The 15676-nt window shown below is 34.4% G+C and overlaps 3 protein-coding genes across 3 annotated transcripts; 2 read left to right on the plus strand and 1 right to left on the minus strand.

The window, feature by feature from the left end:
- The first annotated feature begins 1785 nt into the window (after nucleotides 1-1785).
- On the plus strand, nucleotides 1786-2858 carry LOC123208440 (cyclin-dependent protein kinase inhibitor SMR10-like). Its single transcript, XM_044625968.1, has one exon. The coding sequence runs from the start codon at nucleotides 2159-2161 to the stop codon at nucleotides 2699-2701; it is 543 nt and encodes a 180-aa protein (XP_044481903.1). The 5' UTR covers nucleotides 1786-2158; the 3' UTR covers nucleotides 2702-2858.
- Nucleotides 2859-5765: 2907 nt separating this feature from the next.
- On the plus strand, nucleotides 5766-7769 carry LOC123208439 (uncharacterized protein At3g17950-like). The gene is made up of 3 exons (XM_044625967.1): nucleotides 5766-6139; nucleotides 6300-6449; nucleotides 7163-7769. The coding sequence occupies exons 1-3, from the start codon at nucleotides 6128-6130 to the stop codon at nucleotides 7649-7651; spliced, it is 651 nt and encodes a 216-aa protein (XP_044481902.1). The 5' UTR covers nucleotides 5766-6127; the 3' UTR covers nucleotides 7652-7769.
- A 553-nt stretch (nucleotides 7770-8322) lies between these two features.
- LOC123208438 (putative E3 ubiquitin-protein ligase XBAT31) lies at nucleotides 8323-11910 on the minus strand. Its single transcript, XM_044625966.1, has 8 exons — nucleotides 11579-11910; nucleotides 11409-11468; nucleotides 11241-11312; nucleotides 11024-11145; nucleotides 10783-10923; nucleotides 10589-10696; nucleotides 9830-10088; nucleotides 8323-9251 (listed from the first exon to the last, which is right to left on the minus strand). The coding sequence occupies exons 1-8, from the start codon at nucleotides 11756-11758 to the stop codon at nucleotides 8856-8858; spliced, it is 1338 nt and encodes a 445-aa protein (XP_044481901.1). The 5' UTR covers nucleotides 11759-11910; the 3' UTR covers nucleotides 8323-8855.
- Between the last annotated feature and the right edge of the window lie 3766 nt (nucleotides 11911-15676).

The following is a 15676-nucleotide window of genomic DNA, read 5'->3' on the forward strand; positions in this document are numbered from 1 at the left end:
CTGAGGACTGAGACTTACCATTCCCACAACATGAAAATGGCCGGCCGTGGCTGCGACACGTGAAAAATTGTGGTTAAATGCAGCGAAAACAGTTTCTTCTTTTTTTATGTATGTTTTCAACATGTACATTCTTATTATAATATGATGGAATCTTCATGAGGATAAGGCCTAACTTAATCATATTGGTAAAATATTAGGTTTTTTCTCATCAACTTCGCAATTTTCATGGTAGTTTTACTAGTAACATAATTTTTTTAACCAAAACCACTTTTGAATATATACAATTAGACTATTGACAGTGAAAATTCCAAAAATTACACAAATTTAGAAGTGTATTCTACATCAGCAATAAAAAACAATAAGATTTTAAAAGTGGTTAGACTTCTTATTTGGAAGTTTATATTCATTGTTATATTATTATTATTTTTTGTTAACCGAGAACCTCAATTGTATTGATTTGACAAGTAAACTTAGAGTATAGTAATCGAACTTATAACTAATGTATTAGATAAGTCAAAATTTTATAAGTGTGATAAAAACTCGAACATAAACTTTTTCTTTGAAAATTCTAATGTTTTATCAGTTTTGTTAATTCCTAAGGTCTCATTGTTATGTTATTGATTTTTTTTTTGGAAAAATTCAGTATTCTATATAATCCTATATTTATAGGGCAAATGGAAGTATTAAATGTCGAATTGCATAAAACTACACATCCAAATCTTAATACATTAAATCTAGATGTTTAACAAAATCAATGGATTATACTATCCTAGAAAAACAAGAGAAGACTACTATATATCATGTACAAATAGTAGATGAACATGGGATATGAACGAACAAATAATGTAACCATCAAGATTATTTTATCTAGTTCAAACTCTACTAGCATTTTGAGTCAGTATGCATATAAATGATATATCTACTCGTTATATGTTACTCACATAGATAGTCTTTTCTTTGATGTATCTCTCGCATATTATTCTAAAAATAAGGCTAACCCCATATCAGATTTCAAAGTTCACATGATTCATATTTTGATTTCACCCATAAAATAACCATTATTTACTCGACAAGGAACCTAAATTATTATTTTTACTAAAATCAAGTAAATTATGTGAATATGTGATTACACATACATATATTAGTTTACTATGTTTATAGATATTACTTAGCGTTGAGTTGATTTATTAAATAATTTCACTTATTTTATTATTATTATTTTTTTGACATGAAATTCAATGTGAAAACGAGAAGATACATAGAGGGTATCTCCAATTTTTAGTTAGAATTGTGAGACATAATGGATAACGAGCGAAAATGGGAATGATTTTGCCCAAAAACTTGGGGTGGTTAATCATTATCATCAACGTAATTAATGACCTTCTTGCGCTTCAATAAGCACCAAAAGATGAGGTAATTAGCATGGCCCACGTAAGGCATGCAAGCAGACAATGCATCTCTTGCGGCCAGCTTAAGCCAAGACATTTTCTGATCAAAGCACGCAGAAATGATATTTCACCTAAGGAAAGAAAAACCTACCAAGTTTCTTGCCAAACAAACAAAATTATATAAAGGAGAAAGCAATCTGATGCCAATGTCAAAATATTAGGATAAATCAATTAAGATAGCATGCATGTTAAGATCAGGTGGTTTCCCTGTAGAAAACCACGTGCATAGATGCTTCAAAGTTCGTAGAATTCAGAGAAAAGCGATTGCTTAAGGGGGAGATTTAACGAAAGAGACCTCACTTCTCTATTACTCTTTGTAAAGTGATAAAGAAAAAAGAGGGAAAGAGAAAGTGTGAATGTATGTATATATGTTGCATTGGATCCTTCGCTGAAGTGGGTTTCAAAAAGCCTCTCTCTTCTTCAACCTTCTCTCTCTCTCTCTCACTCATCTCAATTTTCATCTAGAACACTAGTGGCTTGAGAGCTACAGTCCAAACAAGTTGAAAGAGAGAAATGAAATGATATTGGCCAGTAGTTACACTAAATAAAAAATCAAAAAATGAAGGCGATGTGGTGATTCTATACATCTGAGGAAGCCATTCGCCTTTCTCTTCTCTCTTAGAGTTCTCAGTCTATATATTATTCTTGTTGTCGTTTTGTTTTGGTTGCATCTTTGGCCCAATTCTTGTCTTTTCAATCGTTTTCTCTTCATGTTCTCGAAATTCAAATCTTATTCAATTATGGGTGTGTCCGGTTCCGAAATGTTTCTCTCTGATGAGAAAGATCTAAATTCTTTGGAATTAAATTTCTTGGCAAAACCAAGACCAAGAGTACCAGCCTTACAATTTCATCAAGATCACGACCGTCACAACAATATTGCAACTTTGCAAAATGCCGAGCTTTGTGAAGAGAAAGATAAAGCAAAAGAAGAGAAACATCAAGAAGATAAATGCAAGGGTTTTGCACCTTCTTTGAAGATACAATTGCCTTCTCTAGGAGAATTCAAGGTTGAAGAAGACGGTGATGGTTTCAAGACTCCGACATCTTTGGATCACAAAATCCCAGTGATCCTTCAATGTCCACCTGCACCAAGAAAACCAAAATCACGTCCATTGCCAAAGAGAAAATTGCCACACCAACGAAGAATTTTTCACGATCTGTCAAATGAGATTGAAGCTTTGTTTCCTCCAGCTCTTCGAGCAGATCTCGGAAAGAAGATTAAGAAAGTTAGACAAGAAACTCAACCTAACTGATGCTCATTATCGACGGTTCGTGTATGCTCCTCTGTGAAAAAGTTATTTCTTTCCTTAATTACTTATCTTTCTGTCTAATTTTCATGTAAAACGGCAGTTGGAATTGGTACTATCAATGCTTTATATGCTAAATCTTGTTCGTATGTTTCCACATTTATTTCACTTCAATTCTTGTTTGTCCTTTCTTGTTGAATATTCAAGAATTTTGTAGTTTTAGGGCATTGTCTTGGCTCAAGATCGCATCAGATCTGAGTCTGTGACTTCAGTGCAAAAGATCAAAACTAAAGTACGCAAGTCATAATACGAGTAAACATAGGATTCTAGCTAATTATACTGCTATCTAAGAGCTCTTTTGTTTCTTAGAGATTCTCTTTGGGGTCTCTTTCTTTCTTTCTTTCTGGACTAATGATCAAATTAAAACTTGATTGCACATTGACTTTAAACTGTAAAAAAAGAATAATGAAATGGTTTCATTGACTTTGACAAGAGGAGCAAACATCCTGTCTCTCTTCCTTGGTTGTAGCCGTGGCTAGTGGGATATTCCTTACTAATTCGTGTGACAGAAATTATCACAGCAGTAACTAAATTAATTGATGATGTCTCTAACTTCAAGATAGCTTTTCTCTAAAGCTGGTTCTGATATGGTTAAAATTAAAGTACTTTTGGTGTTTGCAGTGTACGCTTACAAAAAAGCCTAGTCGCTTTTCTTTTTATCGTAAAAGATGACATCTAAATTATTGGAGCTCGCAAAAGGATGTTGTCCCAACTATCACTTCTATCTAACTAACTTTCCTGCTATGTATCCGTCAAAACCCCCATCTTGAAGGGTAGGTAGGCTTTCTGTTGGTTATGGATATTTCTGTATCTTCAATTTTTTTCCTTTGTAAAATTGTGTAAGAGAAGAAAAAGCAGCTTGTATCATTTGGAGGATTTGGTTCAAACTCAAGAAAATGAGGTGATAGATTCTTTGGCTATTAAAAATTTTGATAAGGTGATGAGGATTATGAAGAAAATTAGGAATGGAAAGGGATAAGTGGTGAATAACCATTAAGGCATAGTAATTTGTAATGGTTTGTTGGTTTCTAGACAACCGCAATTCCATTAGCCAAATATCAATGCAGCCAAATGAAGCCAGTGACGGGTCCATAATCAATGCTGCTGTGGGAAGAGATTTCAATCCTTACTCTAAAAAATGTGGTTAGAAGTTCATTAGACTAAAACTGACCCAAATCTAGTCACTCTTATGGGCAATGGCTTGACAAGGAGGGAACAAGGCCAAGATCAATCTGGCCAATTTCAGGGGCCCGAACAAATGGATAAAGAAGTTGAGCTCAAGATAAAATATTGGATGTGTAACAAGGACACACAGCCTGGATTTAGAATCCTTGGGCCAACCACGTTGGTTGCTCGAGGATATGAGCCTATTTGATGTCAGCGTAGAGCCCAAGTTAAATAGGCCTGATTCGGTGGCCTTATCAAATAGTTTCTATTTTGTTAACAATTAAAAGCAAAACGCCAGTAAAATACGATGGTAAAAGCGAGGATTGATATTAGTGTGCATCATAATTTTCTTATGTTTGGACAATAGATTGCTATAATATGCTAAGAAGACCAGCCCCGTTTGACCCATCATTATGATTAGGTGTTCAATTTTCTTCTGTGAAGGCCCACAGACCACAAATAATAATTCAATTAAGGTTGAATCTAGGATACCACGCAACAGTAATTGACATCGATTTCTTCAGCATCATGTAGTGTTTGACACATTCATTAGCTGTAATCTCAGATATCCTCCCTTTTTTCTTCTTTTTCAGTTGCAAATTTTAGCATACTTGAATAAAAATTGTTTGTTTGTCAGTGTAAATTAAATCTCGCTATCTAAGAATATAAATGGTGCAATATTTATCCTTCATTACAAATCACATTGCACGCCTGTGTTAATCCCAAGTGTTTGCCTTCAAAAGAAAAGAAATATCAGACTTTTTTGAAGATTGATGATTGATAATTGGTGTTGGTGGTGGTGGGTAGTATTCTTTTTAGCTGGAACATGAAATTTAATAGTGAAAGCAGGAGTTCAATGGGGTTTCTCAGGGCCCTCACTTATGGGTCCTGGAGGCAAAAGCTTGTTCTCAGTCAGCACAAGCTAGAATAGTTTGTGGACTCAAGAGAGAGTTCACACTTTATTAGGGTTAGACTTCTTTACAATCCGCTAAAGCGGAGAAGTGCTGTATTTTAGAGTAAATCACTTTTTTCCGGCCAAGGTTTGGCAAACTCATTCCCAGTCCCAAACACTAAATTTCTTAACTACAAATATTCACCAAAATTCCTATCTCCATCAGAAAAAATAAAACTAGCCGGGGATAATACATTTTTTCATTCAAAAACACTACCTATGCAAATCATTGGATTGTACCAAAAAATATGTAATCTAATTGAAATCACACCGAATAAGTAGGATTCAATAATATTACATGTTTTTTAATACAAAATCAATGTTGAAATCATAATTGGGTGGGATTCATTCTAAAATCATATTAGATAAGTAAGATTATAATATTAAAATCACAGATAAATAAGATTAAAATTATAATCATTAAATTAAATAAATTAAAATTTTTATTATTATATATCATTATACGATACTTAAACCAATGCCTTACAGGCTATAATACAAAAAAACTATTATTTTACAAATAAGTTATAAACTATTTAGGTTTAGAATGAAATTTTGTGGGTGAAGAAACTTTGGGTAGGAAATAGTTTACTTGCGTTCTTGGATCCTATTTTCCCACTTATCATTATGAAAAGCCATGAAAACTTTTCTCGGTTAATCCCAAAAAGATCGTTTCCCTGTTATGCCCTTGTTCTTTCTGCTACAATTATGGAGTTAAAGGCATATCCTTTTTAATAAAAAGACATTGATTTTAAAGTATTGAAGAAGATGGAATGGGGTAAATAAGTCATTGTGGAAGACAGTTTCTGATCCTGTGCTGTACCCTTGTCTCGATTTTCTTTACCTTTTCTCTTGGTACAGAATGATTCTGTTTTCTTCTCTCTTGTCAACAAAACCAAGGAAAGAGGAAAACATAAGAGCACAAATGATAAGACCTCTTACTAACTTGTGTTTACTTTGACCCGCCTCCGTTTGTTTTTAGTCTTTTCTCTCTCATGTTAGCAGAGTACTACATTAGCAGTGAACCATCGTTATATAGACTTATGTTAAGCTCAATTCATCATCAATAATCCATCAAAGATTGCAGCTTTCATGTTAAGAGGATAGAAAAATAAAACACCCAAGCAAATGGCACCCATTTTCGCACTTCAGTTCTAGTACCTGAGGTCACTTCATTGGACCTTTTATTCAACTAATATCAATCAACACAATCTTACAAGTGCAGTTGGTGCACACCGCTACTTGGCAAATAAATGGCTCAACAGGTATTAGTTTGTCTTCTCTCTCATTTTTATTTGGATTTTTCCATCTGGGGTTTTCATTTTTTCATATAATTTCTCTGCTACTGGGTCTAACTTTTTATTTGTTTCGTTTCGTAGTACGTTTCTTTCTATTCTTGATATTTCTATGCTGATTTGATTGTAGGAAGAGGGTTGGCCTCTGGGTTTGCAGCCGCTTAATGCCAGGGTTGGATTAGCTAGAAATGGTGATTTTTCTGGATCAGTATCTTTCAATACTTTGATCACCGGTTCTCCAACTTCTTCAACTGATTCCTCTTCAGATTTAGACACAGAGGTCAGTTCTAAGAACTGAAATCTGGGGGTTCTTTTATCTCTTTTACTTTTGGGATAGTATATGGTTTGAGATGAAACTCACTGATTCAATTTTAGTAGTCTTCTCTCCGGAGCCTGCTGTGATATCAGTTCGGTTTTCAGAGAAGCCAACCTAACTCGATTATAATGTAGCACTGTATTTGTTCTTTTGAATTTGTTCTCTTTTTATGCCCCCATATACTCAGTAGTTTAGGCCGGAATTCTTGATTTTCGCCGCTGCTAATTATCTGGTTCATGGAACTTTGCGCCTCTCAGCCATAAGTCAAAGTTACAGATTGTACTAGCTAGAACTTCATTGTTTTAGTACTGTTGCTTGATTGACTAAACGTGCCACAAATCTTTGAATCATATGTCAGATTAATTTGCCGCATGCAGTAATTATTGTTCACTGAACCTTTTTCTTCTTGTTGATTTTAGTCACTGTAGCAGTCACTTCAAAAGGCAAGCTATTATCTAAACTGTTCAAATTTACTGTAACTGTATAATTTATCACATTAGGGCAGTGTACTCGGCAAAGAAGGTAGAGAAAATAGTTGCATTACAGTTAAATGGTGCTGAGTCTCTCTGAAATGTGAATTCAATTAAACAAATTGAACAATAGGATCCAAGAATTCTGAGCTTTCATATTATGAGTTGAAAATCATGTGTGTCTAACTCCGTTATGATTGGTTTCAGTCTACAGGGTCATTCTTCCATGACAGAAGCATAACACTTGGAAGCCTTATAGGCGTTTCCAGCATCTTTGAGCTCTCTAAAAGATCAATAAGAGGAAGAAAATCAGAAGCAGTCGCAAGAGAGAAAAAGAGCAACAACAAATCAAGAGCTTGGTTTTTCTCATTATGCTCAAGGGACAGCACTGATGCTGAGAATATCAACAGCAATAACCCTCCATCACTAGGCCACTTTCTTGCAGTGGAGAGAAGAGCTGCAAATGGTAATGGATGTAGAAGGAATCTGCACAGCCTTAACAATATTTATGGTCCCGATGAGCTTGCCCTGGCTCAGCCTAACTTAGAATCAAACTCTCTTTTTGTTAATGGTCACATAGCTCCTCCATTGCAGGGTTCAGAAGTTGAGAAGAGAAACAATGGAGGATTAGAGGAAGGTAGTGGAGGTGCAATTCATGTGCTGTTTTCATGCATGTGTGGACAACCCTCCCATTAAAATATAGCTACATCAAAAATTTATTTTTTTAATCCCTTATTGTGATTGAATTTGATGTTCTAGGGACAAATAAACTTTGTTTTCAAAGAGAGAAATGCAGTTTCTATATTATATCGGACCCTTGCGCCTATTTAATTTTCTTCTTTTAGATAATGATTTATCTCTGCAGTCTGATAGTACGTTAAGTTGACTTGACTCTAAGAGTGATGGCAATTGTCTTAAGGGTGAACTTGGCGTTACTTGGAATTTTCTTAGGTCATGCATGCTTAAAGTTGATTACAAGGTCCTACTCAAGTTGGCTGACTGCCATCGTCAACCAATGGAAAATTCTGTAGTACAATCTAGACCGTCCAATGGGATGGACCCACCTGGAAAATGGGAGTATAGGGCCTACATAAACCATTGAATAAAGACATGGACATTGGGCATGACACGACAGAACCCATGCATGATTCATCATATGAAGTCATTCTACAGACTAGGCTACACAATCAAGTTAGGTGCGCCTGCGCGTTCTCAGTCCTTGATTTCACAATTCATCAACTCCACGTGTCAGTATCTTAAGCCTTGACAGTTTTATTATATATTATCGCATGCCAACCAACAAGCAAACAGGCTTTTATCTATTATTTTATTTTTTAACAATAATTCATATGCGACATTATAGGAAATTTATAAAGAAATAATATTATTAAATGATGAATGACATTTCTCTCCTCCACCCATTAGTAAGAAAAGAAGATTAAAGCTTTGTGGGGTCTGAATTCAAACCCAATATTACCTATTCATATCCTTGACTTAAAGGGGGTTTTAATAATACAAAGATTTAGAAGCAGCCATTGAAGAATGTTGAATTTCCCTTTAGCGTAGATAAAGAATTATTTCCTCCCCTTCTTTTAACCAACTTAGGACTTAGGTATCTAACATACTCTCATAATAACCAAAAGCTCCTTCAATCTCAAAGACTAAAACGATATGACCCAAGCAACCATTACCAAACTAACCAACCCAAACCTGCAACTCACTTACTTCACTTGTTTCCCAGATCTACATACCAAATGGACCACTATCTACATTTACCAACTGGGGCCACCGGCAAAAGGGGTTTCCTTTCCTTGATTTGTCATTTCCCTTTTTTCTGATAACAATTAGGAGGATTCTCGATCACCAAATGGAATCTTTGATTACCAAATGCGTTGAAGTATCAAGGCTTGTCAACCCACTCATTATCAGCAGCAATTCTACCAGAGCTCCGGCCACCCGTCTTGCCAAAGGATCCCACTGCAGTTAGTCCTTTGAAGCTACTGCTTCCCTCACTGAAGTTGCCAGACCACCTAGACTTTCTCTGTTTTGCTGAACCAACGTCCTCATTGTCATGATCAGCATCATCCTGATCCTTGACTTTTGCAACCACCAGACGAGCAATGGAGCTTCGGCAAAAGGGGCAAACTGGAGGTGTTAGGCAAGCAGTTGTAGGGTTTGGCTTGTTATGGCAGCAGAGGGCTAGTGTACATCGTGCACACATCTGGTGGCCGCAATCTTCAACTTCAATAGTACATATTTGCTCAAAGCATATGCAGCAGAGCTCTGTATCACTGGCCTGCATTATATGTCAACAATCAATTCCACATTGCCAAGATATTTATAAAAGTTCAAATATATACTTAACAGATTTGTAAAAGATATGGCTCGAAACATTGGCAGTGAATGAAACCCTCAGCTAAATAAAGAATAATTTGCAAGAAGCTTGAAAAACATCACCACAGAGAATCTCCCAAATTCAGAACTTTCAAAGAATTTTACGATTGGTTATGTACTTAAGCTAGTATCAGTTCATTAAGCAACAAAGTTAAGACAGCCTACCAAGCTACTCAAAATTGCATCAAATGTGTAATTATTGCTAATTTCCCATAAACTCTCAGTGGAAGACCTGTGGTCCTCGGTCCATGACACAAGTCAAGATATGAATTTTTTGGGTTGTTCACGTATTGCAGCCATTTGTTTTGTTCACAATTGGCGCAATTGCTATGAGTTGAACAAAGTTTTAAACTTTAAATAATTTATGAATTCAGTTTAAACATTAAACTAAACTCACCAGTTTCAAACCTGAATTTTCCACTACCTCTCTATGATTCAAATTTTTTCCTTTTTTTTTTTTTCCCCTTCTAAAGAAATTACCTCAGAAGTATTGTCATCTGTTCCTGTGTCAGAATCTGATGAGGAAGGAAGTAAGTATGCACTATCCTTGAAGATACTTTTCTCTCTCACCCTGTTTGCCTCCATCAGGGCCTGTTCTAGCAGAGCTTTTGCCTCTTTATCAAGCTCACTGATGAATTTAAGGGGTGATGGCCATACAAGAGGCTCTGCTGATGCAGGATCCAACAAGGCAGCACAAGCTCTATGTTTATGCCTTAATGCAACTACATAAGGTATCCTCCTACACAGAGAAGACCATATAACAACATGACAATTAGTTGCAAATCCTTGGAAAAAATCTGTCAGACAAAAGACAACCGGCACAGATACTTCATATTGATGAACAAAATCATGGAAAAGAATATTCACAAATAGTGAAAATCAAAGCAAGAAAGTTTAGTCCAGCATAAATAGAGGTCAAAAGACACGAGAAAAGCATACAAGTGATAAATGATTGATTAAGAGTTTCTAGAGTACTACAGTTTGAAAGTTTTGTGCAACAACTTTGTTTTTAATAGCAAATTTGAAAACTGAACATATTATGCAATTCAATTTTTACAATTCATTCAAACTCGCCCTGGCTGTTTGGAACCTGGAGTTCAGGTTTTTAATTTAAGACAGCAACAAAGAAACTAATATATATGGTATGAAGTTGATAGAAGAAACAAAATAAAATTCACTTGGATGGTGATTTAATATGAATTAACATATGTAACAAATCAAGAAAGCAATTAATTTTACCCAGATGCATCTCTTTGAACACGATCTGCACCCCACGCCAGCAGTGCACGCACGCAATCTATAGATCCCCCTCTAGCTGCCAAATGAAGAGGAGTGCTTCCTGGGAAACTGAATTCAACAATCTCTCAGTCTACAAAACAAATTTAACACAAAAAAATTAACAAAAACCGAAAGAACTAAATAACAATTATTACCCATATCCACCAGTTGAAGCACAAACAAGAGCACCACAGTTTAGCAAAATATGAACACACTCCGGCCGTTTTTGGCGTGAGGCCAAGTGCAATGGTGTCGCTCCCCTGCCATCTCTAATGTTAACAAACCTTGCATAGCCCCTAAACAACCAATTCCAAGTAATAAATAATATTATTATAAGCCAAATCAATCTAAATATCAAATAAAATGCATAATAAACATAAATATTTGATAGCTTACCAAGATACAGCAATAGGGCTAGATTCAGCAGCAGCCAGAATGGCTTGAAGGCAATCGGCACGGCCATAATAAGCAGCATAGTGCAAGCAGGTTCTTCCAAAGATGGAATCAAACATCAATATCTGAAAATGTTATAGATTAGCTACATAATTTTAGTCCCATGGTCAAAAAAGAATAATATATTACAAAATGAACACAAATTGGAACTTTTTTATACATTTGCATCAGCTCGAAGAAGCCTTTTCACACAGCAGATCTTCCCATGCATTGCAGCCAACATAAGCGGAGTCTGAACAAAAACATAATCAGAAAGATCAAACCATTTGAAACAACAACAGAGATGTGACATTCACACAGAAACATGAAAAAACAAAAAAATGGTTACCTGCTTGTAACGATTCAACACATCTGGCTTCACAGATCGATTCAAGGCCAAATCTAAAATCTGTAAATCAAGCAAAACGATAAGAACCGAGAAAAACCCATCAAAGAAAATTAACAATAATAACCAACCTTCTGTAAACAGAAAAGAAAAATCTGAAATGAAAAAACAACCTCGATCTGGCCATTAGCAGCCGCAACATGAAGAACTGAGTGGCGATCATAAAGGGTAGTATGGTGTATGAGATTGGGGTCTTTCTCTAACAAATCATTAACCATATCAATATCACCATACTGAACGGCAGTGAAAAGTTCATGTTCATTACTGGTAGCACAACTCAGTCCTTGACCCATCTTCTCTCTTTATTTAATCTTCAGAGGGTGCACACTTCACCGCCACAGGTTCTTGGTGAAGCGCCACCTTCAACCAGAGGTGGGGGCGAAGAAGCTTTCCCTCTTTCTCTCTCTTTAAATAAGCTATTGTCGTACTAAAGTTTCCCATTTAAGTAGTCCTTGGCTGAAGAGCGAGTGATCAAAGTCCCGTATCGTATTGGGGTTAGCAACTGCCCGTAGGGCGAGAGAGATGACCGTGTCAGTGCGGGCAGTCATCCTCAGTCAGTTTCGGGCAAGATAGAATTCCTATAGTAGACCCAGCGCAGTCTCCAGTCAAATTAAACCTTCTGTTACTTCTTTATATTTCAATATAATAAAGTTTCCTAGTCTAGCGTTTTGATTTTTCCAATCATATAATTTATATTTTATTTATAAAAAATTAATATTAGATATTAAGATAGAAAAAAATTTTCATATAAAAGTCTTATAATTAAAAATAAAAAGAAAGAGTTTGAAGTTGCTTTATGTTTTCTTATGGAAACCGCGTTGGAAATAACGCTCCCAACTAACTCCAGTCATCTTGGCCGTTGAAACTCGCGGTTTCTTTATTGAGCGTTGGATTTTTGGACCGGTAAATATGGAGGGAATTCTTGTTGTCAATTTTCTTCAATTAATGAATTATATAATTGAACAAGGCTGAATTGACTTTGTGATTTACTTCTTTACCCGAACTTTGTCCCATTATTTACAAGTCAGCCACTGCCAGTTTTAAACTTCATACCATGACAGTGACGCTAGCAACTCCTCTATCATGGGGACCCTTGAGTGTGTTTGGATACAAACAGTCTCTTCAAGGGTGAGACTGCCCATTTATCTTTTTTTTTTTTTTCGTTCTTTTAACAGTAAATTTTTTAGATTTAGTATTTGGTTTCATAATTATATTAAGTTAATAATTTAATTTTAAAATATCACCAATAAAATTTGATATTATTCTCTTATTATATTTAATATTTTATTTTTTATCACTTAAATTATTTTTCATAGATTATTATCTGATTAAATTTTATTATTATAATATTATTTATTAGAAATTATTATTCAGAGTAAGAAGAAGGTGAAAGGACTATTTTTCACCCAAATTTTAATATAAAGATAAATACATATTTATAAGATTTTAAAAACTTAAACACTCACTCATAGACTAATATCTATTAGAATTTTCTATTAGAAATAAGAGTAAAATTGTTATTTTACCTTTTATATTAAAAAATATATAATTAATCTTATTTTTTTCTTAGGTTTTGAAAAATAATATTTCATCTCAACTTTAAATTTTGACAAAGTGACAATTCACCCCCACAAACCCTTGATTTTCTTCTCCCGATAATGGTGATTGCACAACCATTGGTGAAAAGAAAATTTAAAATCACACTCTTATATATATTTAACATTTTACTTTTTTTTATCATTTAAACTACTCTTTTAAGAGTTATTACCCGATTAAATTTTACTATTACAATATTATTTGTCGGACATTATTATTTGGAGTAAGAAGAACAATAATGGAAGGGAATGAATCATGTAGTGATATAGTGTAAACATTATCATATGATTGCACAGGAATATTGTTAACGTGCCCATGAACAGATTCCATAGATTATATGATTTTGAAGCTGATCTAAGTGAGTGTACGATTGATGGGAAAGAAAATTAAAATGAGGGATTTGATTCTTTTAATAATTGTGACTTTTGATGGTTTCACTTTGAGTGAAAAATGAATAATGCAAAGACATAAATGCTCCTATACAAGATGGGCCATTCGACAAAAGGTGTCCTCCTACGCTTGCTGCCATGACTTTTCTTGGATAAGTGATAACATATTGTCAATAATATATGGTAGTACAAATACATAAACATTCAAGCACGCTTGGAATAAAATTGTAGATTAAAGGAAGGAAATGCATGATTATTATATATAATATGAGTGCTTATAAAATTAAATTAAGCCTTATGATTAAAGAAGATATTGCAGTGTAAAAGATGTATCTCATAAGTAGAAACTAGCTAGGTGATAATGATATCTCTTTTCCAACAAAAAAGAAAGGTAAAAGTTTTAATTTATAGGGGGAAGGGAATAATTTTAAATGCTCTAACAAAGAGAAATCCCATTTTGGTTTTCGAATGTGAGAGCAGTTACAAGCGATCCAATTGTAATTTCTAAGCCGAAGCAAAGGATGGAGTGAAGGATTTATCAGAGTACTTGTTAAGCATATGCACTAATGAAATTTGCAAAACACTAAGGCTAAAGGACTTATTTCCACCAAAAGTATATTGCATTCTCAAATTGATATAATTTAATTATTATAAAATTAAATACTCATCCTTGAACGGTTAAAATTAATAAGATTTGTTAAGTTTTAAAGATAAAATCATAAATTTAATTAGTAATATATTAAAAATAAAAAATTAACCATTTCCCTCTTAGGTTAAAAAATTAATAATTTTTTTTAGAATTAAACTTTGAAATATTATATTTTTTCTTCTGATGTTTCTTTTTTCTTTCTTTCTCCCCTTCTAACGCCATCATTGACTAGCGTCTCTTTCCTTCTCTATTTGTTCCTATTTTTGGCGTCTTCTCCTCATCTTCATCCAGTGACGAAGGTGGGGAGAAAATGCTTGAAATGGAAAAAGAAAGGGAAAGAGACAGACGCTAAACTGTGACAATGCTGAAAAAGGGATGGAACAAAAGAAAGAAATCTTAAAGGAAAAATGTAATATTTCAAAGTTTAATTATGAAGAAAATTGTTAGTTTTTAAATTTATGGGGCAAATAGATAATATTAACTTATTTTATTAATTTTAACTATTTATAGGTGGGTATTTAAGTTTTCAATAATTAAAAGGTATCAATTTGAGAATGCAATAAACTTTGAGTGGGAATAAATCCTTTGGCCAAACACTAATGACTTTTCAAATTATACTCACAATTTCATAGAGATAGTTTATCTGTGGCTTCTGCAGGACGGGTGGCCTCGTGAAATATTCTAAGCATGCACATGCATGCTTTCATGTAGCAATAAAATTAATGAGAAATTCGAGGCCTGCATACAAACATCCAATTGGAGAAATTAGTGTGCATGAATAATTGAGAAATTAGAATTCTAGGTAACTTTTGCCTCCTTACGAAGAAGACAAAACCATGAAGCTCATGAAACTCAGCACTAAGCTTTGAAAACATTAAAAAGCTTTGACCACCAAGTCATCAAATTCAGATAAAGCTAAAGTGCAGGACGTATAAAATTCAAGTTCTTGTGATTGTACGTTTCCCCGTTAACAAGTAAACGAAAGCATCCACATTTCATTAATCAGATGTTACTCCGATAATCTTGTAAATGGCCCCTCCTCGGTTGATCATTCATGAAGAGAGTTAGCAGGATCTCAGAGTCTTCATTGTTGGGACAGGCATATTCAGCGGAGTCACATGGTCTCTGAAGCAAGATTAATTAGGCTAGCCTATGCATGAATTATTAAAGACGGATATGTGCTAGGAATTGGTCTCATCAGTCCTCGCAAACATCAATTCAATAATTCAACACAAATTAGACACATCTTTTCTCCACATGTGATTCCTTTGTCATGTTAGATCATTACAAGAATAAGACATGATTAATTTAAAACAACAGATTTAAAATTTACTTTGTGGGCGTCACCATTAATCACCCTGGAATAGTTCTGCAGAACTAAAAAAATAAGAAGATGCCATGTTTCCACTTATTCTCCCTCTTGGAAAAATAATCCTACAGTGCCCTGAATATCACCAAAATAATGGTCTTCAGCATATAGACATTTAGGGTTACACTTCATCCTGATATAGCTAAAGCATTAAACTGTTATTCTTCTTCAGCATCTACTAAGAGATCCTGGTAATGGAACATAAACC

This window comes from Mangifera indica, chromosome 2, assembly GCF_011075055.1.
Source record: "Mangifera indica cultivar Alphonso chromosome 2, CATAS_Mindica_2.1, whole genome shotgun sequence".
NCBI classification, from domain to species: domain Eukaryota; kingdom Viridiplantae; phylum Streptophyta; class Magnoliopsida; order Sapindales; family Anacardiaceae; genus Mangifera; species Mangifera indica.